The 24808-nt window shown below is 41.2% G+C and overlaps 1 protein-coding gene across 3 annotated transcripts; it reads right to left on the bottom strand.

Moving 5' to 3' along the window:
• On the bottom strand, window positions 1-24605 carry ankrd44 (ankyrin repeat domain 44). 3 transcript variants are annotated; one of them, XM_047814943.1, is made up of 28 exons: window positions 24152-24605; window positions 17262-17345; window positions 15777-15855; window positions 15107-15177; window positions 14172-14372; window positions 13620-13707; window positions 13291-13433; window positions 11745-11957; window positions 11579-11657; window positions 11361-11475; window positions 11194-11276; window positions 10041-10158; window positions 9324-9392; window positions 8063-8203; window positions 7374-7439; window positions 7083-7194; window positions 6774-6845; window positions 5828-6029; window positions 5614-5701; window positions 5030-5147; window positions 4619-4838; window positions 4376-4463; window positions 4133-4216; window positions 2889-3034; window positions 2720-2802; window positions 1499-1581; window positions 1318-1409; window positions 1-940 (listed from the first exon to the last, which is right to left on the bottom strand). In XM_047814943.1, exons 1-28 carry the CDS (start codon window positions 24176-24178, stop codon window positions 696-698), a joined length of 3210 nt encoding a protein of 1069 aa, XP_047670899.1. In that variant the 5' UTR covers window positions 24179-24605; the 3' UTR covers window positions 1-695. The 3 variants fall into 3 exon arrangements, with proteins under 3 accessions (XP_047670899.1, XP_027021838.2, XP_047670900.1); XM_027166037.2 differs by having other exon boundaries at window positions 10041-10104; window positions 24152-24604; XM_047814944.1 differs by having other exon boundaries at window positions 1-843; window positions 24152-24604.
• Window positions 24606-24808: the final 203 nt, after the last annotated feature.

Raw genomic sequence — 24808 nt, forward strand, 5'->3', positions numbered from 1 at the left:
TTATTTCAAATATTTAAACACACTTAATACCAAACAGTCTGTGGCAGTGGTTTGCGGTTCCCTGTTTGCCTTCAAACCATGTCCTTGGTCCTTGATCCAAACTAAAATAACCCTGGAACAACTGTTTAGTAACAACATATGCAACTTGACATTGTGCTTGTCTGGGGTTTGTGCTTGCACAAGATGCTTTAAGCCACACTACACACAGCGTACCCTAAGTGCGGCAATGCAGAGTCGATATTTGGCAAATTGATCCGTTAAACGTAAAAAAAAACAAAAAAACTTCTATATAGATCAGGTAAATAAAAAGAATTCAAAAATGGCTTTAAAAAGTCACTGTGTAATCAGAATTACACAGGAAGTGTACCGGTGTTCTTGTGAAGGCTGATCTATGCTTTTCAAGCCAAGGAGCTCTTAAATATTATGTATATATAGTAGCAATAATGCTCTAATTTGAGTCTCCTTCAATAAGATCTAGATCGTCAATAATTAGATGAATGATGGATGAATCTGCTCTCCATCACCCTTTAAAATCATGTGGCTACGTGAAGCATAGACCAGCCTTCATAAATATCTATTTCCTCCACGTTTGGAAACAGAGAATATTCGTACAGCTTCTGGGAGGTCAGAGCGTTTAAGTGCTGTGAGAACTGTAGAGGTGGAAGGTGGATAAGGGTCTCCAGAAAGGCCAGAGTTCAAAAGGTCTCAGAGTCGGAGTCGTTCTCGGTGGCCGTGCCCTCGCTGGACGGGCCGGAAGGCTCTCTGGGGCTGTGTGGAGTCTGAGGGCCCTCGGCTTTGGCAGGAAGAGATCTCAACAGGGTGCCTGGAGAGGGAGCGTCTGAGCTGCAAGGGGAGCAAAAAGGCATCATGGTAGCCAGAATGAGAGCCAGGCACTCAGCAACCTCCTTACTAGGAGCACAAGCCAGAGCAGGAGTGAGACCTGAAGAAGGGAGAGAAACAGGGAGACGGACGGACGGATAGCCAGAAAGGAGGACAGAGAGGGACAGGGAGGCGATGGGACGTAATACAGTGGCAGGAAAGTGGGTGGGAGAGAGCGGCATTTCATTAATACACAACCAGGCGGGAAGAGAGGGCAGGGCAGAGATGGAGACAGTCAAAGATTTGCAAAAGAGCATGGCTTTGGGACTCGGCTTTTTTTTTTTTTCTTCTTAAAAAAAAAAAAAAGCTTCAAAGCACAGATAGATGGCAGTCACACTAAAAGACACACACTGCAGAATGACAACCAGCTGCAGAATTCATTAAGAACAAGCAGCACAACGAAGCATGCGCTGTGAAGTCAGGCTGATAGAGACGCACCGTTCTCATCCAAGAGCTGCACGCTGGCTCCACGAGACAACAGCTCCTGCACTGTCTGCTTCAGCCCACTGCGAGCTGCAAGGTGTAGAGGACTGAGAGACAGACAGAAAACAGTTACACAACCATGAGAATGTGCTCTCAAATCAGACTGTCCTTTCCAATTGTTTCACAAAACACTCACGTCTGGAGCGCAGCATTAGTGGCGTTGACAAGGGTAGCATCTGGAAGTTTCTCCAAAATGAACAAAGCACATTCTTCTTTTCCCTGCAAACAAAGGACAGGAAACAGGACAATAAGCTTCCGTGCACCTAAATGACCTGCAGGAGCAAACTGCACACAATTGGTGTTCCATTGCAACAGTGGAATGGAAATCCAACTACTCAGACATTTTCAATAAGTATAAACATATTCATTATTTTATAATCACAAATCTGATATCAAATTAGTCAGAACTCTGTTGGCTTTCAGTCTACAAAGTTTTTATCTGTGTTGGGATAAACTGACAGAATTTTAGTGATTGAAGAAAGTGGCTTTAAATTTTTAGAGGCCTATGAACAAGCATCGTGGCATCTCTGAGAGCAGATATGGGTTTGATATCACCATTTACTTTGAACTTTACTAAGTTTTCTATGAATACATTGCTCCTAGTAGGCTAGAAAATAATCATGAAAAACTAATGTCTTAAAGCAATGAGTCATTAACCACAACTGTGCGGTGCGACATGGCATTCACTGGTGAACATGGACATAATCAAAACATGCCAATTTATTTGGCATCTGGAGAAGAAGAAAAAAGAAGAAAAAAAGAGTTAAAGAAAATTTGTGTGAAAAGGTCAAAAGTGGAACAAAGTGGAAACTGGCAACGAGAACGTATCACTATGTATGACCAAAACAATATTCATAGGAAACAGTGGTTATGAACTAAGCCATCCCACGTTAACCTATAAATATGTGCCAAAGTTTCATCAAGGAAATGTGAAAACACTTTATTACAGACACATTGTGAAAAACGGTTTCCATCCAAACACGGTGTTAAAAAATAGACAAAAGGGCGTTGCATGGCTGCAAACAGTATCTCAATCATCAAGAAACCAGATTTACTTTCTTCCTCAGGACACAGTTGGTATCACTGTGTTACCAAACCTGATCATTTACAAGTTAATTCTTTTACTTGTGTCTGTATAAATGCTCTTACTGAGACAAACAGTGGCTTGAGTTAAGCATGTGATCATTCAGAAAGTGGTTACTTCAAGACTAGATGATTCTCATGAGCTTGTTATCTAACTTCAGGACAAAACTAAAGAACTTACTCTTGGCTAAATGGTTCTACTTTATTTTGACACATTTGTCTAAACATCAATGCAATCTTTACAATAATCTCTGAACAGAAAGTGAACACTCACACTGCTGCAAGCGAGGTGCAGCGCAGTGTTGCCTTTTTGGTCTCTCAAAGTGATGTCTGCGTTCGCATTGGTCAGAAGAGCCTCTGTACAAACGCACACAATTTAAAAAAGTCAGCACAGATGAACAGGTTAAGTTTAAGAGATGTTAGAAGAGGAAGGTGTTTCGTACCTACGGCACCGATTGCCCCCCTCTCTGCCGCCATCATGAGCGCACTGCGCCCAGATTGGTCCACAAGATCCACAGGAGCATCATGGGCAAGGAGCAGCTGAACACAGTCCACATGGCCAGCAAAAGCAGCTGCATGTAGAGGAGTCCTAATAACAGGAGATTAGATTTATGGCACACAAGACATACATACACACACCTCTCAGACAAGCAGATATTTACTGTTCACACACACATACATACTGTACACACACATACACACACACATACATACTGTACACACACATACACACACACATACATACTGTACACACACATACACACACATACATACTGTACACACACATACACACACATACATACTGTACACACACATACACACACATACATACTGTACACACACATACACACACACATACATACTGTACACACACATACACACACATACATACTGTACACACACACGCGCACATGCACACACACACGCACATACTCACACACACACACACGCACATACTCACACACACACACGCACATACTCACACACGCACATACTCACACACACACACGCACATACTCACACACACACACACGCACATACTCACACACACACACACGCACATACTCACACACACACACGCACATACTCACACGCACACACACGCACACACACACACACACGCACACACACACACACACACACACACACACGCACACACACACGCACACACACACGCACACACACACTCACACGCACACACACACGCACACACGCACACACACACGCACACACACACACGCACACACACACGCACACACACACACACACACACACACGCACACACACGCACATACTCACACACGCGCACATACATTCACACACACGCGCACATACATTCACACACACGCGCACATACATTCACACACACACGCGCACATACATTCACACACACACGCGCACATACATTCACACACACACGCGCACATACATTCACACACACGCGCACATACATTCACACACACGCGCACATACATTCACACACACGCGCACATACATTCACACACACGCGCACATACATTCACACACACGCGCACATACATTCACACACACGCGCACATACATTCACACACACGCGCACATACATTCACACACACATACTCACACACACGCACACACACACACACACACACACACATACATACATACATACATACTCACATACACACACACACAAATACACACACACCTGTCCTTAGAGTCCTTGCAAGTTACTATCTCTGAGCCCAATGCATCCAGGAGAAGAGTAGCACACGGCTCCTGGTCATTTATTCTACACAGACAAAAACACAGAATTATAATGCACATGCATGGGCACACATGATGAAAGATTTTAGATGAATTTGCAGCTAAGATATTTCTGCTTGCTAAGATATAATAGTTGCACTGCAGTTGCATAGAACAGGAATAAAAGAGAGGACTGCAGACATACACAGCACAGTGCAGAGGGGTGAAGGGGTTCCCATCAAAGCATCGACAACCTTTCTGCTCCAGCAGCACCTCCACACAGTTCTCATGACCTGCAAAATACACAAACATACACAAGATTTAACTTCCCTGAATGTGTAAACATGTGCATTTTTTACCAAGACTACACAGAAAGGAAGTGTTGATCCCACTAACGCTACTGTGACATGCAGACACTCAATGCCTGTGGGAGAGTTAGAGAACTGACCATTGTAGCAGGCCCAGTGTAGGGGTGTGAATCCATGGCAATCTCTCAGAGGAGGAAGGGATGACTCTGCACAGGTCAAAGTCAGCAGTTCACTGAGGCAGGACGCATGACCCCGCGCTGCAGCTATGTGGAGCGCTGATCGCCCCCTACGGTCACCCACCAACACAGACGCCTCCTGCTCCAATAGACACTGCACACACTCTTCCTGACCACACAGCAGCTGAGAGTGAGTGAGAGACAGAGAGAGAGAGAGAGAGTGAGAGTATTGAACACTATTAAGTTGGCAGTTATATAAAACCAAACAGCACTGAAGAAAAAATATTACTCACAGACTTAAGAAGCAGTGAATGTGTGTGTGTGTGTGCGTGCATGTGTGTGTGCCTGTGTGTAGTTTACTGTCATTGCACTCACCCCTAAATGAAGTGCAGTCTGTCCTTGTTTATCTGCTGCGTCTACATTAGCTTCACGCTCTAACAGCAGAGACACAGCGTCCACATGACCCCCCAGCACAGCCAGCATCAGAGGAGTCCTGACACACAAAAACACACACACACTGAGTACAGGCCCACTAAATCATAATTAACCAAATATGACACAAACCCAGATAGTCACACATTACACTTTTTAAATCTGCACCTGAAGTATTTTCAACAGCAAACATCAAAACGTGTTTGTGATTAAACGTTTCTCTTTTCATTCTGGTTCATCTGAAAGTTTCTTCCTCGTATCGTCACAGAGAGTATTTCCTTAGTATTTCCTTCGACGTTTCCTTACGCTTGCTCATTGGGTATAAATCTTTTAATGTCCACTGTAGCTGAATTTCTTCTCTATACACACGACTCGGCTCTACGTTACACCATTATTCTGTCACGATATGGATTTATGTTTAACAAACAAATAAAAATGTTTCTTAATCTCTATCTCACCATGCATTTAATCCCATGCTTTCTCTCTAGTCACCTAGAAGTGTGTAGACTGAATAATGAGTCACTCACTGTCCCTGAGAATCAGCTGCATCCACCAGATCGCTGCTGTCCGAGTCTTCCAGCAGGAGGCGCACACATGGTGTATGGCCATTCATCACTGAAAGACACAGAGGCAGATCCATTAGGTAATGGAACTCTTTATATTATTAACACATCATTAATTAATAATCTACTTTTATCCCATTCACACACACACACACACACACACAGCATGACGCAGTACCTGCGAGATGGATGGGCATGCGTCTGCGGACCGTGTCTTTGCAGCGTGGCGATGCTCCGTGGTTCAGCAGCGTCAATGCACAGTCAGTGTGACCCCGGAGGGCAGCGAAGGCGAGAGCAGTGCGGCCCACTTCATCTCCCTGATCCACATCGCATTGGCCCTGCACCAGCACCTCCAGAGCCTGCGCATGGCCATGGTACGCCTACAACACACACACACACACACACTGAGTATAGGCATACACATTGTAATCAACTCTGTCAAAGCAATCATAGATAGAAGCTTTTATTTTGTCACATATACATTACAGCACAGTACACTTCTTTCTTCACACATCCTAATTATGGAGGTTTCAGAGCACAGGGTCAGCCATGATACAGCACCCAAGGAGCTGGAGGGTTAAGGGCCTCGTTCAGGGGCCCAAAATTGGCAGCATTGGGGAGACCCAGAGCCATAACCGTTTAAGCCACCACTGCCCGTAGTGCTACATTTGAATGAAATCTATTCTACACACATAAATTGTCAAACTTGAACATGGTGTTGAAACCTGACACCTTTTCCACTTTGCTTTTCCCAACCTGCAACATGCAAATGATTCCAAGATCCAGACTAGAAGTGATATCTTTAAGAACCAGCCATGCTTTTTACATATTTACCTAATGGTAGTCATGTAAATAATTTAAGGGGCATGAGATGGTGGTGTCATGGAAACCCAAGGGCCCCACCCACAAAATCCTCCATCGTTGCTTCCTCAACCTTCATCAACCTATTGAGCTATTTTCTAGTGGATCAGTGTGGAACGGTTGTCCATGTTGAAGGAAAACTGCTAATCTGTGCCAGTAATATTTATCAAGTTGATGTTTAATTGTCGATTTATCCTTAAATTCAAAAACCTTAAGGTGAAGCTTGTGCTGTGTCAACTATACAGAGTGTGAGCATGACTCACGGCTAGATGTAGTGGACTCCGGGCGCTGCAGTTCTTGTCTTCTTTCTGATTTCGCTCCTCGCATTCCAGAAGCTACAACGACAACAAGACCATTGAGAGAATTAGTGTTCAATAAACACAAAGAAAGGAAAAAGACAAGCTGGGAGCGCGGAAAATTAATCGTGACGTTCAACACATAATCCAAATAAACAAGGTGAGACAAGGTGAAACAAGACCACAAGAAGAGTGAAGTATATTAAATTGCAGTATGACCCATCTGAGTGTGTGTCTGTGTGTGCGTGTGTGTGTGTGAGAGTGTGTGTGTCTCACCAGCTCCAGGCAGCGTCGATGGCCATAGGCAGCAGCATAGTGGACAGCGCTGTACCCCTGCTTGTCCTTCAGCGAGGCAGTGGCACCACTCTTCAACAAGAACTCAAGGCACCTTTGGGCACGGACACACACACACACACCCATATATATATATTATATATATACACATACACTATATATACACATGCGCGCACACACACACGGCCACATCAGCTCCGCTACACAGATGGTTATAGTAGGCAAACTCTAAAGTTCATGTTCACAATCTTTAGTAAAATAAAGTCCACTTACAAAGCTGCCTCCTTTTCTTTCTCTGCTTGCACTCCAGGACTCTCTGGCTCCAGGGCTACACGTCGCCTTGAGAAACACACACACATTTTCACACTTTACTCTTCAAGTGAGTGTTATTCTGAGCAGGCAGGACCTTCGAGCCTCAAACTTTTAACAATTCTGTGGCGTGAGAAAATCATGACTCTATACCACATGTATACCACCAGCCTGTCAAACCTAATCATTAGGACTAATCAGCAACAGGCCTGATTGTTGAATTTGATCCATTCTTGAGTGTGAAATAGACATGCAGCCTCGAGCTGACGTCACAGAAGACTCTCTGCACGGTCTACTGGGAACTTAAAAATATACCAGGGTTGCCATAGTGACTTGAACAGGGTGGTAAAACTGTACCAATCCTCATCAAAGCTCCAGTTGGTGATGACAATGATTGAAGACATAGCAAATACCATCTGCCTGACTACTCCATTTCTATTCCTTTGTGTTCATCACACTCTTCTCTTAAATGCTTGGATGTTCTGCTGTGATTTTGATGAAGGAAACTTGGGCTTCTATGCAAACGCTTGAGTTGTGCAAACTATTTCAGGACACATCTTTGCTAGGCAAAGTAGTAACTTGCAAACTAGCGTCTTTTTAGTTCGGAAAAACCAGTATAGCAAAGAAAAACATAGCAGAGTGTAGATGTGTACCTCCTGTCCAAGTCAGAGGCAGCAGCGTAGTGCAGTGCAGAGCGCCCCCACTGGTCAGTGACATTAATACAGGTACCGCAGGACACCAGAGTCTCTAAGCACTGAAAATGACGACTCGCGGATGCATAGTGTAGGGGAGTCCTGTGATAAAGCAGACACAACAAAAAAAACATGTTGTAATTGAGACAAAACAAACAGTATGCTGTAAAATGTTGTGAAATTGCTGTTAAAGGGGGTGACCGGGCCATAATTCTGCTCTGTACTGACAGATCTATTCAATCAAGATATATTCAATCACAATCTACTTTTTTATACAGATATGTAAATGTGCATCCACAGATTTTCACTCCTAATAAATGAATAAATATAAAACGATTAATAAATATCTCAACTTATATTCTCTTTCCCTTCCTCAGATACCACAGCTTCTGCTCAGCATGTCTTTCAGACACATCAGCTGAAACTTGCTGTAATCTCAAAATGAACTGCTGATCATCCGAGATGATTCATCCCCAGGTCAGGATCTTACAATATCCCTGCACAACGATCTGATGACAGCGTGCAACCTTGGGGTAACCATGGATAATCAACTGTCTTTTTCCTCACATGTTGCTGTGTCACATCACTCTCATGTCAGTTTATTCTTTACAACATCAGAAGGATTCGGCCATTTCTGTCCACACCGGCTCCAAAGGTACTTGTTCAGTCTCTTGTCATCTCAAAGACTGGACTACTGCAACACACTGCTGGCAGGTCTACCTATGAACGTAATTTTCCTCTGCAAATGATCCAAAATGCAGCTGCACAACTTGTTTTCAAGCATCCCAAGTTCTCACATGGACCGGCTTCCTCTTACCTCAAAGCTCTTATCACTCATCACACTGCACCTCACTCCCTCAAAGCTACCAGCACTTCTTGACTGGTTCCACCATCTCTCAGGGTAAGAGGTAAGTATACAACAAGACTATTTTCTGTTCTGGCACCAAGGTGGTGGAATGAATTTCCCCTAGATGTCCGAACAGCTGAGTCACTGGATATCTTCAAACGACGAGTGAAGACCTACATCTTCCTATAACACTTAAACTAGCACTTTTCCCCTATTGGTTGTATGTGTATATTAAAACAAAACAAAAAACCCTAAACAGAGTTAATGTATTTATCTATAGAGATATTCAAAGCATTATTGTATGTTGCTCTGGATAAAAACATCTGCCAAATGCCATAAACGTTAATGTAATGAATATAGCATAACAGCGCTGACCTGCCATGTTTGTCTGTGCGGTTGTGGTCTGCTCCACTACTGAGCAACAGCTTCACGCACTCCACATTGCTGAAAGAAGACAGGAATGAGAGATTTAGGGTAGAATTAGAAGACTGTAAATGATGAGGAAAAGTCTAGATTTCAAAAACAGTCAATTGTGCAAACATTGCAGAAAGAGAGACGACAGAAAGGCAAACAAACTCGCAGTCACGTCTAAGTCATCTGATTCATTTCAGTCATTGTGGTTATCACAATAGTGAATTGTTATGCAAATCACATTTGATGATTTGGATTAGATCAGACTTGGAATGGTTATATGCATGTTTCTATTCAAATCCATCTATTCGTCTATTAAGAGTTATTTGCTGAGTATGCGGTAGTGTATACTTTTGACCTTTTTCTATATTTCTATAGTTATACACAAAAGTGAAAATGGAGACCAGTGCATTTAAAGATTTGTAAACTGCACTGATTAACATTGATGCAGCCATCCAACAACGTATGCAATGATTTAGACATTTAGAGTTCATTTCACTGATGCAGTAAACAACTGCAAAAGTATAAAAGCTCGTCTTTATGGTAGGAATGATCACTGCTTATATATGACTAAGAACACTTGACTATCACAAGATCAGTCTGAACATTCAATGTGCTCTTAGATGACTTTCAGAAAGCAGAAGGTCACTGCCATGTTCCTTCAGACTCAAAGACACTCACCCTCCAGCAGCAGCTGCATGGAGACAAGTCCTGCCCAGGCTGTCCGGGGTGTCGATCTGGAAGCCTGCACACAGGACCGAGTCATTACTGAGAGTGCAGATTATGCTATATCTCCGTCCTGAGCGAGGATGGAGGCACGAAGAGGAGGGGCAGAGACCCCGACATAACACGCAGACAGCCACAGTGGAAGACCCAGGAAAGTTTTTCAGGAAGAGAAACACAGGGATAGAAGGAGATAAAAAGAAAGTGTGAGAGAAAAAAAGAAAGAAAGAGTGTTAGTGCAGGATGAACACAGACCTAGTGCAAGGGAAGACAGACTTTGGACAAAAAAAAAAAACATATGCATGGCTGACTGGAGGAGACAGGAACACAGCAGATAAAGATACCCGCTTCAGCAAAATATCTGCAAATAAAGTCTCTAAGTCTCTTTTCAGGCATCTAATCCCTAAATCTATGAAAATGAGCAGCTCAATGCTGCAATTACAAACACATACAGTTCCTGAATGCACACAGCTCATAACACAAACAGGAAATGATCACACTGTGACACTACCACACTGTTACTGCACAAGCACATCGTATGAAAGATCAAAACCACACATTTGCCTATGGCGGGAGTCACAAGCCTGATGCGGCTCTGCATATAAGCTACCACGGACGAGAATGCGTTTGCGAAGGAGTGGAGATCAATGAAAGCTCTTGGTTTCATTTATGCCCATTACGCATTGACAGTGTGCTGCAAGGCACAAAGAACATTAAAACAATGGAAGTTTAATATGGAGGCCTTTAATATGGTGCTGAACTTAAAGAATGCTGAGCACCCTCTACTTCTTCAGAGAAAAAATGTAAAAAAAAATTGGCCCAAGTGATCCTACACCCGGTTGATATAACAAACTATTTATGAGTTGCCTTCTAAAAAAAAAAGCAGCTAATCAGCTTGAAGCAGAGGTCATTTCTGGGCCAGAAAATGTACAAACAAATTCATATTATGAATCGTTTTTTCCTCGTTTTCATAGTATAGGTCCAAAAAAAAAGTTTGAACATTGTGGATCGCATATTTAAAGTCCTGTGTATTTAATTATGTGCAAATAAAAATGCACAAGCAGAATTTTGACATTTTTATGTTGTGTCAGATCTCCAAAGGCAGAGGTACCTGAAGAGAGAAGTTTCCGGCAGCAGTCAGCATGAGCATTTACAGCTGCCAGGTGCAGAGGAAACATCCCATGAATTCCTCTTCTACACAACAAAGAGAAAAGAGACTCCATAAGTGTTATCCGATAAGAACAATGTACAAATCTTTGGTTATGAAAACACACACACCTGGTGCAGTCGGCGCCGCTGGTGATTAAGGTGTTGATGAGGAGTTCATGACCATAACGAGCAGCAATGTGTAATGGAGTGTTTCCATCCTTATCCACACAGTCTATCTCTCCACCTGCCATTACAAACACACCGACACATCTTACAGGCTTAGATTTGTGCACACTAATAGCTTGACACTGATATTTCAGCCCACTGATAATTATTAAAGCTCTCACCATTTTGAATGAGAGTCTGGGAGCGAGTGAAGCGACCATGCACTGCCGTCATATGCAGGGGACTCTTCCCGTCTCGGCTCTAAAAGAGAATATCGGCAAATGACGTCTCATAAAGAAGCATGAAAAGAAACCGAGATACGAGAGATAATGCAAGGCGTGAGATCACCTGCACGTTGACGTCAGCTCCATTGTTGACCAGGAACTCAAGACAGAGTGCACCGTGTGTGGAAGCAGCGGCAAAGTGGAGAGGGGTGAAGCCTTTATTGTTAGGCTGACTCACATTAGCACCATGGTCAATTAGCTCACTCACCACAGCATCCTGACCATTAAAGCATGCTACGTGTAGAGCCGTGTTCCCAAACGCATTGGCTTCATCTATCTGTTAGAGATAAAAGAAAGGGAAAATTAATTGTGCAATTATTTGTATCTGTTTGTTGGGGATGATTTGGTATGAATTCCTTCCCACAGCACTGCTGATTTCTCTAATTACAGATCTCTGGAAATGACTATACTATAGAAACAAAGTATTAGCGTGAACGAATTATAGTGTAATGTGCTCGTTCTAATACGTTATAGTTTCAATAGTATCAGCTCATTCACAGGGACTTTTATATGTAACAAACATTACACATAATACATTTCATTTCTGCCATTTGGCAGACACGTTTATCCAGCCTGACTTACATTTTTATCTTATTTTATACATCTGAGCAATTCACGGTTAAGGGCCTTGCTCAGGGGCCCAGCAGTGGCATCTTGTTAGACATGGGACTTGAACTCACAACCTTCTGGTGAACAGTCCAACACCTTAACAATAGGCTACAACGTCTCCACTTAATTCAACACCACTGCTATGTTCACATCAGTAAAGGCTCATAGCAACAAAGGAAGCAGAGAGAATTCCTTTTCACTAAGAGCTGGCGACTTGGTGACAAACAACAGCAGCCGTTAGTGACTAGGTGTAGGCGTGTCTGGCGACGTGACAAAGTTTATCTTTATGCAAATATGCGATGACTCGGTGAAACGGATTCCAACGGCAGTGAAGACGACAGAGCACGCGTGATCCTTAACAAAGAGCAAATATACAAACACGACATCTCTCTCCAGATTGTTTCATTTTAGCTCCAATACAATTGATTTGGAATGCTAGCTGCGTTACCCATTGATGAATAATGTTTATCAGCGAGTGGCATTACAAATCAGTCCATTTTAAATTCTGTGTAACATTTATTACGTTTTCTGAAACTGAGGAGTCTTCGGGACAGAAAAGGACAGTTTATTTCTGTCTTAAAGATTCTTCAGTGGCAGAAAAAGTACTAAACGTTACACAGAGCCTAAAAGCAAATGTGCTCACAAACATCCTTGTTTCCATTGAGAACAATAGAGGAGTCTTAATTTTGGAACTACATATTTAACCTACTGTTACTTTAATCGATGCTGAGCTTTTAAGCTTTTGACTCATCCTCATGCATTGTTGCCTCGTTGCAGGTTACACCCACATTTCTACCATTCTGGAATTCTATTCTAACCCGTAAGACAGACATTTTTTTTCCTTATTTCCAACCACCAAAATGAAACATCGACCGCATCTCATATTAAAGTGAGATTTCATTTCTGCTCAAATGATTTAAAAATATGTACATTGCTTTATGTCTGAGAAGTGAAAATGTGTTCTGCCTTATGAGTAAGTGAATGTAAATGTGTGAAATTACCTCTACAGACAGGCTGAGCAGGTGTTTAACCACAGCGATCTGTCCATTAGAGGCGGCAGCGTGAAGAGGTGTGTAACCTCTCTTGTCCTTACAGCTGACTTCTGCTCCCTGCTCCACCAGCAGACACACCACCTCTAAGTGACCTGCAGAGGGCAGAACGGCACAAACGCTTTAGTTACGATATGTTTCTTCCGAAATAATTTATCCTTCCATGCCACCAGTTTGGATTTAACTGCATCATAACTGGAAAATTGGTTCATAACCACAGCTGCTAGATTATAAAACTACAGTGTATAAAATGTCCGAATCGCCTGTTCTTCCCGTCTCACCCATATACGCCGCCCAGTGAAGTGCACGGCTGTCTTTCTTGTCGAAGGCATTAATATTGGCCCCCTTCGCCAGTAGCAGATTGACCATCTAAGAGAAGAAACAAAAAGAAATTCAAAGATGGAAAGATGGCAAGGAAAAAAGAATCGACTGTGCCAGTCACAGTGGGTTACAGGCTGTGAGTCAGTCGTGCGTCATTTGGTGTGTGTCTCACTTTATATAACATCCTTTTAAATACCATTCAGGATGACAGCTCCACCAAAACCAATGATCTGAGCCAGTTTAGGAAGTGAGCATGAAAGGGAGTCTGTGGGAGGATACTATTGAAACACTTGAAATGATTTGAAGGTAGTTCTGTGCATCTCAACCCACAATGGTGTGTTAATGAGGTGCTTGCTACGAACAAAATGGACAAAATCTACTGCTGGTATTCATTTGGATTGAGTTATTCCTAAATTTTAATGTTATGTTATAACAAATAGTCATGCTACAGTACGTAGAGCCATGAAGCTACACTAATATACATGGACGTACAAGCAGGGTGTCTGTTATACCTGGGTGTGTCCGTTGAGGGCCGCATGGTGCAGAGCGGTTCGGCCACCACGGTCTGATACATTTACACTGCTCAACAGTGGGATTAAGAGCTCAGCACAACGCAAAGCCTTATTGGCGGCTGCCACGTGAAGCGGCGTCTGCCAGTTCTTGTCACGTGCGTTCACGTCGGCCGAGTGACGGATCAGCACACGCACTGCCTCCTAGACACAAAGGAAGTGCATGTGAAGAAGGAAGTATGCAGTGACTTCTCATTCAAATCAACCCCAAATTCACACAAGGATATGGTAGAAAATCTATACATCACTGACATGTATTCAAAGAAATTAGTATGCAAGTTCATTTTGTCATGTAAAGGCACACAAATGTTTGAGCTTGTCTCGGGGGATTCATATTACTAGTCGTGTTGCAGGTTATGAAACAGAAACAGGAAGGAAGTGATGTTGCTCTAACCAATCTTAAAAAAAATATCCATTTACAAGCCGCTTCTTTTTTTTTTGTCTAGGATTCATTTGACACACGATATTATCACCGTACTTGTCACGATACATTTTAGAGATGATGATTATGATACTCGATCTGTAACCTACACACTTGCAAATCTGCCACGGTTTATTAAAAGCAACACCAAAGGACAAGAAGAAAGAGATTTGATGTTGGTATTTTGTTGGTTTTTGCCTGATACTGTTGATATAGTGCAGAATGCATCCTGCTATCTGACTGATCTTATGACAGTTCCTGTTTTGCCAGATTCAGTCGGTTATTTCCAGTGTATTTTTTTGGTGAGCTAATTAGATAGGCTCTCACTGTGCAGCTGCTTTACACCACGCTGCAGAGCTTACACTGTGTGTGCTCTCGTTGTGCCTCGACACCTGCACTTTAACATACTCTACTTTTCAGAACATATTTTGTTGGCTAACAACACATCTACACCCACCTCGCTCCGTGACGCCACGGCCCTGTGAAGAGGAGTGAGCCACATGTTGTCTTTGGCATTGACTCGAGCTCCTGGAGAAGAGATTGTGAGAGGACGACAATGAAAACAGACACAGTCATTTCAACACCTCTTACCTTTCGATACACGCTCAAACACTACACCACCACCCATATTAAACTGCTTACATACACATTCTGATTTGCACATTTACTCAATTGCAGTTGGTCACACCACATTTCAAAACCTCATCTGACTTCTGCTATTACATATAGAAGTTCATACGTGTTTGCCGGAACGCCGGAACCACTCACAATCCTTTATTTTTATCTGTCCTGTATTGTCTTTGGTCTCGCACTGTTTGCACCATGTTGCACACGATACACTTTATGTTGCTAGGACAACTTACTTTAAGTCCATAGCTCTGTGTTGTTTTATATAGCACCATGGTCCTGTCGAAACGCTGATGTGCTGTGTCAGCTACAGTATATACGGTTGAAATGACAATAAAAGCTTCTTGATTTGACTTGACTTGACCATGGAGTCTAATTCACGTGCAATACAAACGCCGGTGTGAAAATGCTCGAGTAGGAAGATGACCATTTTAAAAAGTCTCTGTGTTTTTAGAAAAATTAAGCAATCAAGTAGAGAAGAAGAGAGAAGAGGACTCTACCAGAGAGGATGAGGAGCTCAATAATCTCTGCATCGCCGAGGAAAGCTGCTGCATGGAGAGGAGTACGCTTGTCTGTGTCCTAAAAGAGAGAGAATTGGAGAAAAAAAGCATGCATATCATCCTAGATATCATCCTAAACTGTATAGATCGCCTTAAAACAAACATTTCTCAGTATTTTTAACCAATGACAAACTTTCCACACATTAATGCAGAAAAGGGAAACTAGAAATACTTGAAATTTTCCTGACTGTCATGTGATCCCAGCTCCAAAGACCAAAACAAAACAGGATTTAAATTTGACTCTTGTTCTTGGTTCTGTTTTGGGCATTTATTTGCAACTAAACAGAGACGAAGACAATATCGGTTGGCCATTTTTGCATGCAATAGGAAGTATTTGCTATTCACTGCTTTAATTTGTCACTTCTATATTTACTGGTGTGTGTCACAACAAACCATGTACAACTGTAATAATTGTAAATATCAGCGTTTTCCAATCCTCAAAGCTAAAGAATCCATGATCTTTAAACATCTTGTTAGAAATCAACCACCATTATCAAAGTAATAAATAATTATCCAGGTATTATGTCATAGTTATTATCATAAACATTTATTTGTGTTATTATAACTATAGATCATAATTACAGCATAATGATAAAACTATGCTTAAGCTGTTTAAATTAAAGAGATTCGGCTACTTAAAAACAACAGAACAAAAGCTCTATAGCCAGAAATAGAATTAGTTTCACTTTCTAATGATGCTTCATTCATACATGCCCAGAAGTCTATGAAAAGATAATGGCCACTGTGTGTGGGTGGGAGGGATGTATACGCTGTCTCACTCCTGTCAATCACTAGTCAGTAGTGCGCAAGAGGCTGCAAGCCCGTGTTTAAAGAAGATGGCAGATAGCACAGTGTTCTGCTGACACAGGTTTAAATACATATCCGCATATCTGGATGCTTTTAACTAAGAGTCCAAATATCCGGATACAAAGAGATCTGTTCAGAGGGTGTTATGAAGTGCTTTGTTAAACAAATGGGACAATATATGGGAAAAGTAATATCTCTTAGTTGTTACCATGCTGATGTGATCCTCTGTTAAATTAAAAAAAAAAAAAAAACAACAACCACGTAATCACTGGGCTTCTGTTAACATGCCAAGACAAATTTCCACACAAAAAAAAACAAAGAAAGGCATCAGTTTCAGTGATCTAGAGCGTTATCGTTATGAGGGCTGTATCAGCATGTAGCGGAGTTAGTAGATACATTCATTCAGAGTCGAGTCTTTGAACAGAGCAGGAAATAAGAATGAAGTGATCTAAATGGAGTCATAATGAAGGAAAGCAGACTAAATATTGTGCGGAAAGAGACTGTGTCCTGTCTCAGGTGCTCCTGCCTGAATAATTTTCAGCTTAGCTTATTGTCTGTACAGCTGAGAGACAAAGAAACTGAATGTGGGTCATGAAGCTGCAGGAAAATGTTGTATACCACTGCGTTGATGTCCTCTGATTTGTAGATGAGCATGCGGATCTCCTCAGGGTCTCCATTGAAGATGGCTTGGACGAGAGCCGGCTGCAGGCAAAAAAAAGAAGAAGAAGAAGAAGAAAAAAAAGAAACGTCATTAAGAATGTTCACGTGCTTTTATAGCATTAAACAATCATTTTATTCATCTTCACAGCCTTTATTTTTCTTATCGCATACGTGCATAGGAAAGAATTTGTGTAGGTTTAGATGCCCCTATAAAAGGAGAAACGTCTGCTTTTGACTGCTGACATAAGCAACAGGCGATTCTGTAGGAACAAACCCACATGAGGGTGATAATCATGACCCTGTAATGCTGCATCTCCATGTCTTCTGTATTATGAAAAACAATATATTTACTGAAAGGCTAAATACAGACTCAGGACCACATGACAGCACACCAGTGTCCCAATCACCTGACAGCTCAACACAAAAGCCTAAAAGCACACAGACGTGACTTCTCCTAAATCTCACTGCTGAAAGGAAGGCACGACAGTGTCATCACATACATCATACAAGAGCGCTTCCTTAAGAAAAAGGGGAAATTTATACAGGTCACTTGCAGCTACTCTGTATTAGATCTGCTTGTATATTCACTTCCTGTCTGTATCTCCTAGCTGGCACCACCCACAGAAAGAAAGCAACACTTCCTGTTGTGTGCTCTCACCTTCTCAGAAAAGATTGAGAGGAAGCTCAGAAAGCATTTTCAGTTCCGCTACAAGGAGAGAGCACACGCACATTAATACCAAAAGGCACACAGCCAACAACTGCTTTGGAAAATGCGGTGATGTGGCCTAGTACTGGACAGGGAAAAAAGTCATCAATGAGGCCGTCTCGCTCACTCGTTCTCTCAAAACCAGTGACATCACTCATCCGTTTGCTCCCACTCTTTCTTTCACACACAGCCAGGTTAAGTGAGGTGTTCCCTCGATAGGATGTACACGCTCAAGGTCTCTCAGTTTTTTAGTTGCCATTCTCACACACACTCCTTCAAACTTACTTTAGACAGAAGACTTTATTACTTTGTTTAGCTCTGTTTACTAATGCAACACCATGTCACTGTGACACGTCTCTTTCGCAATAAAACGCATATTTTGCTGCTAAGTGACACACAACAACATTTTCTATAGCAACTGTATAACCAGTCAAGACCAGAGTTGATTGCTAATTCAAAATATGAGTAAATACAATTGAAAATGGTGTATGGTGATAAATTAATTAAGCTGCTGTTCTTATACTGTATCTATTTATACACACACACACACACACACACACACACACACACACACACACACACACACACACACACACACACACACACACACACACAAACAAAACTTTAAAATAAATACAACATCAAGTCTGTTGAGTTCAGGCCACTAGTGTTATACAGGATGTGAATTGTCTTTGAATTTACAACCAAAAATACTTTTAATGGGTAAATATTGTCACGTCTTAGTCATTTTAGTAGCTTTTCAGGACCTGTGTAAGCAAGGTGTTTAAAGCTGTTGGCCCACATTTTAGGTAAACATTCCTTTTCTACATGCTGTTAAAGAATGTAATGTTAAAGAACAGAGCAGTCTGTAAGTACTGTACATATCTCAGTGATTGATTAAACAGGTCTGCACTCAGGTTTGGCCAGGACATGCCAAACTATTGCTTAATGAATGTGGAAGACACTGTACTCAAGACTATCGTTTTACAAAGTTTGATCACACTAAATATTCAGCTAATTGAGGGTTTTACTGCTCTTTCATTAGAGGCTTTTAATTGATATTATTGTGTGTACACCAGCCAAAGCCCAGCGATTCAGCTGTGTTGAAAATGAGCACCGCTACATTAGAAAGTAATGTGTGTTCACTGGAAGAAGTATAAAACCAAGAATCCAGTGCTTACAATTTCACCATTTTAATTTAATTTAACAATCTGTAATTTTGAATAAAGCCACAGCAAATTCAAGCATATTCAGCCACAACAATCACATGAAACTCCATGAACCTCTGAAGGGACTGACAAACTTCTTGCACACTGGGTGAGTAACCAGTCTGATCCTAATTCTCCATCTCTGATAGCATCTAAGATATCTACACAGATCTGCACTGACATAAGATGTGAACGTTCAACCTTCGTCTATATCACTGCAGCACAATACATAGCACTTCTTTACTACTTGTGATAGATAGTGTTTCAGTTGGGACTTGTTTACTTCTCATAAACACATTGTCCTCTAGTCTTCACTGAAGTGGCCAGCTGTTTGTGCTGAAGCGTGACACTGCTGTTGTGTGATGAGACTCTGGAGAACAGGAGAAGGGGTCTGAACATGGCCCATAACAATCAAGGACATACCCCATATCCCTCCCAGCACTCCTTCTGGGCAAAGCCATTGCTCCAAACACTGAAGCCTTTGTTGACATAAACTACACCCCCCATCCTTCTACTCAAGATCCAATGAGGTCACGTTACCAAGTGGGGAGGGAATAAGGCGGAGTTTCTTTGCTTTTGACAACTCGAGCACTGCAGATCCTTTAACTGCATTATGCCTTTAAGCCAATAATCAAAGCACAGCTAGAGAAGGGGAAGGGAGAGCAAGAGAGAGAGAGAGGGCCTAAATATGAAGAACTGCTGATGCTTCACCAAACTGAAACCGAGATGCCTTATACAGTATGACTGTGTTTTTTCCTTTACTGTTTGTATCTGTCCTCCTTGGAGCAAAAGCAGAACATGGCTGAGGGTTTCTCTGCATGCCTACACTGGAGGAATGTCTTTAGTATAAACGTAATCTGTACATAATAGCAACAAAGATCACTTTCTTTGCCTTTAGGGAACATTTCTAAAATGTAAAAAAAAAAAAAAAAAAAACAGTTCACCCAAATGTGATTCTAACCCGTTTTGTGCTGACACATAACAGAAGCTCAAACACTCGCCTCTACATGTATGCGCTCACTCTAGCTCTCTCACTCTCAGCAAGAAATCAAGCCCACAGAGTCTTAGAAGAAAAAGGGGCGAGCAAAAAGATGCAACAACTTCCTGTCCCTTTTCTCTTTACACAGTCAGCTGGAATATTTGTTTAAATTTCAGTCCGACTATCAGGCTTAGTAGTCATAATCAACTGCTCAAGATGAGACAAACTACTACTCAAAAAGTTCAATTTCTCTGAATAAAATTTCAGAATACAGCAGCAATCCAAATGTCAAATGTAATTGATTAGTTAGACTAGATCAGGCAGGTCTAAAAACCAAAAATGTTGAATTTTACACCAATTATCGAGCACCTTATATATTTCAGATCCTTCAAATGCCACTTAATAATCCTCAGAGCGAGACTGCAGAGAAACCATAAGCAGCAGTCTGACCCACTAGATCTTTTTCACATTATTTACGTTAATAGCCCTGAAGACACCCAAGCAGAGAATCTTTCAATATTTTCTATAATCATCAATATTACCTGCCCCTGGACATAGCAGGACTATTCCAGATATAGACAGATCCCTCCCTAAACCAGAGGTGATTGTGGAGAAACCTTTGGGGAACCGGATTTAATAGGAAAGCTTTTATGATTATATATAAATCATTTATTTTCTACAGTTGAACACTACAATGTAAAACAGTATTTAGCATCTTGAACAAATGATCAGTATGACTATAGTGAGGAAGAGTGCTGTAAAAAGCACAGGACCATCATTACAGCAGCCAGGCTTCAGTATGTTTACAGCATCCAGGTGAGATCTGATATACAGGTGATCTGTTAGAAAGTGGTTACAACACAATCTTGTTGGTCATCAGAGGTATGATATCATACAATGTTTACTTCCAAAGACTTCACATGGATAGAGCCTGTTTGAGTCAGAATCTGCATTCATGAATCGAACTTTGAACACCTACTGAAAACAGACTCATGAATAGAAATGTTGCAAAGAAGTGAAATAAAGTCATCAAGCTAGGATCTATCAGATCAGATTTATCAGATCCTTCCTTTTTACTATATATTCTCACTAAACAGGGTATTTTCAATTTCAAAGTCAGACAAAAAAAACGACTTCTGTGTTATTATAATTTTGTTCTTCCAGCACTATATTTTAATGTTAGATAATAGCTTTAACCATATTTTCTAAAATTGCACTAACTCAACAATTCCACTAAACTACATTTCTACATTATTATTATTATTATTAATCTTAGAACTTTCTTCAGTAAAGTAGTCTCATGAACCAGAACTCCAGGTACACTATTTCATCACTAAGCATGGCTAAGACCAAAGTCTTACCCGGATAAAGCAATCGGAACGACAACCAACCAACCACAGGCCATTAACACACTCACAAGCGTATCATGTTTACTCATCACTGTTGTAACTGTTTTAAACAAATCTTTTAAAGGGTGCAATATGTGTGAAATAGTTTTTTATCCAGTGACAACCAGAGTCAGATGCATTAATGTTTTAACTACATTCACCAAACACTTTAGTAGGAACATCTGTACACCCACAAATTCATGCAATAATGAGCAAATCATGTTGTAAAATCATGCTGAAATGAGCCAGCATCTTTGGGTAATGATCACAACAATTATGTGAATGTGTTCACAAATATGTGATCTCAGTCATTTTGACTGTAGTGTGATAGCTGGTGACAGACAGGATGGGTTCATATCCATTCTTTATCGATCAACCAGAGATCTCTTGGGATTTTCACATATAACAGCATCTAGAGTTTATTCAGGATGGTACAGTTAGAATCCAGTGAGCAACAGTTCTAAGGATGGAAATGTCTTCCTGATGAGTGAGTTCAATGGAGAAAGGCCAGACTGTGTCAAGTTGACACAAAGGCTACAGCGACTTAAAAAATCACTCGGTATTATTGGGGTGAGCAGAAAAGCATCTCACGATGCACAACATGTTGAACACTGAGGTGGATGAGCTACAGCAGAAGACCATGTCAGGTTATACTTCTATCAGCCAAGTACAGAAAGCTGAAGCAGCAGTGAGCACAGACTCTCCTGAGGAATCTAGACTTTTGCTGAGACACACAGAATTTGGTGCCAACAGCCTAAATTCATGGAGCTTAGATTTCTTGTGTCACCCATAACACATGGAGTGAGGAAGGTTTTGTGTCAGACTTTGGGCATGTTAATACCAATCACTCATAACTTGAACAGAACAAACTATTGAGTATTGTTGCTGACCTCCTGCATCCCTTCACTGCTACAATTTACCATCATCTAATGGCTACTTTCAGCAGGATAGGATCGTGTCACACAATACTAGAAAAGCTATCTTTAACTTGTTTCATGACCATGCCGAGTTCAGTATTCATCAGCGACCTTCCCAGTCACTGGATCAGAATCCAGTAGAACATGTTTGGGATGAGGTTCACCTGGAACTCAATTGCTCAATGCAATCATGTCAGCATAAACCAGCAATGAGGAACTAAGGCAAAGGAAGAGAGCAAAGGAAGGCCCTGCTGTGAATTTATAAGAATGTATAAGAATGTTAGCAACTTTAATGAAAGTTTTAGCCTTTGCCACTTTGATGGATGTGTCACTGTCCTTTATAAACATCTTAAACTATGATCCACACTTAGAAACACATAAAATTACACTGTATTTAAAAATATATTAAAAAAAGAACAGTCCATGAAACATGTTCCTTCCGAGTCCAACATTATAAGACAGGAATTTCCTCAAATGTTTTTATAGTTGAATTTAGGTCAGATTTTATAATAAAACCAAGCAAGAACAGTTTTTCTAACAGACTTTGGTGTTTTCCTGGTTAAACAATAAAGAAATGATTCCACAAGTAAATGTTTAAGTCTTTACAGCGAAGTAAACACATTATTTCTAACAACATCCAAAAGCTAAGGTTGTTGGCTTTATTGAAAATGCAAATTTAAACAAATTTATTTTTTATTTGCATGCTAATGTAAATTTTTTCTGAAAAGGTTTTAACAAAAAACTGACAAAGATTTCTATCTTCTAAGATAGTCTTAGAGTCACCCACAGAGTCTTAAAGACAGAGTCTTAGCTTGTCTTTAAAGACTTTTCAACTTACAAAATATGTCTTTGAAACTAGCCTGGTACCCGGGCAAGAACTTCATAATGTCTAATAGTGGTGTGGTTATAGATTTGGAAAGTGAGTCATGCTGTATAACCATACACTCTTCACAGTACCATCAGGAAGACAGACAGCTTAACACAGCACACTGGGCCTGTTGGGTAATCCATGCTTGCTCAGCTTAAAAAAAGTATTTGGTGCATCAACAGCCAAAGAGTTTGATGCAATCTCGTACTAATAGTGAAACACGATTAGACCGAACCCAAACAAAATTAAAAAAAGTCACTAAGTCAGCACTAATCTAATGAGACTAATATGTGGACAGAAATAAAGGCATCCCTCTTAAAGAAAATTTTACAGTACAGTTTATAATTAAAGGTGGGTTAAGAGTAAAGGTGTTCCTTAAAAAGGTCAAACGATGTATCTAATTGATTTATCTTTTCCTCTTTTAAGAAGAATAAAAAAGGTACATCATAATAAATTACAGGTACATAATAAAGGTCCATCATATTTATATTGAAAGTACAAAACATGAAGCATCAATGGTAAAAGGAAAAGTAGATATCTGAGAGTGTATATAATGTATATAAATAGTTATGGATATATGATATGGAACATGATATCAATGTAGAAGCAGTGTCTATGATTAAAACGCGTTATACGCACATACTTTTCTCATGAATAGACCAGTCAACTGAAGCTGCATTTACAACAATAAGGAAATATCGGAATCGTTTCTTTTCTATCGTGCACACTAGATACTCTGACATTTACTCCTTCATCTCTGTGCAAATGTTTTAGAGACGAACCTGATCTACGAGTTTCAGCACTGCCATATCGCGGTCACCTGAAGCGACTCATCCGAACTGCTGCAGATGTGAACACAGATGTTAAAACCCCTTCACAAATCTGCTTGTTGCAGACACAAAACCCCCGACGCAGAACGATGCCTCTATGATGCAGATCGTAAGGTCGGGGCCCGGGGCTCGATGGCGTCCCTGACCGGTTGGTGAGCCACTAGATCCAGCCGGAGAGCGGAGAGCGGTCCTGGGATCCAGTGGGGGTGGGGGTGAGGGGATGCTGGGATGCAGACGCTGCTGGAAATCCTGGAAACTATCCGCATTTGCAGGAGGGCTCAGTGAGAATTTAATTCGGGCGTGTATCCGCTGCACATCTTCCTGTATGTTATATATATTCGGATGCCTTCAGAAAACAGGAAGTCAACGATTTCTCTCTCCTCCCCCTCTGCTCCTCTTGCACAGCTAAATAGACGGATCTCTTTTTTTTTTTTTTTTCACCCGTTCTCTAAGAAGCCCCGCCTCCTGCATTTCAATTGGTTAAAAGGTGGACACTCGACCGCAGACGACAAGCCAATCAAAGTTTAGGAGACCTAGTCTAAGGGTGAATACAGAGAGTGAATCTTCTTTAAAGCTCCAGTGATGTGAGGAAATGCTGGATGAAAATGT

The sequence above is a fragment of the Tachysurus fulvidraco genome, chromosome 6 (assembly GCF_022655615.1).
Source record: "Tachysurus fulvidraco isolate hzauxx_2018 chromosome 6, HZAU_PFXX_2.0, whole genome shotgun sequence".
NCBI classification, from domain to species: domain Eukaryota; kingdom Metazoa; phylum Chordata; class Actinopteri; order Siluriformes; family Bagridae; genus Tachysurus; species Tachysurus fulvidraco.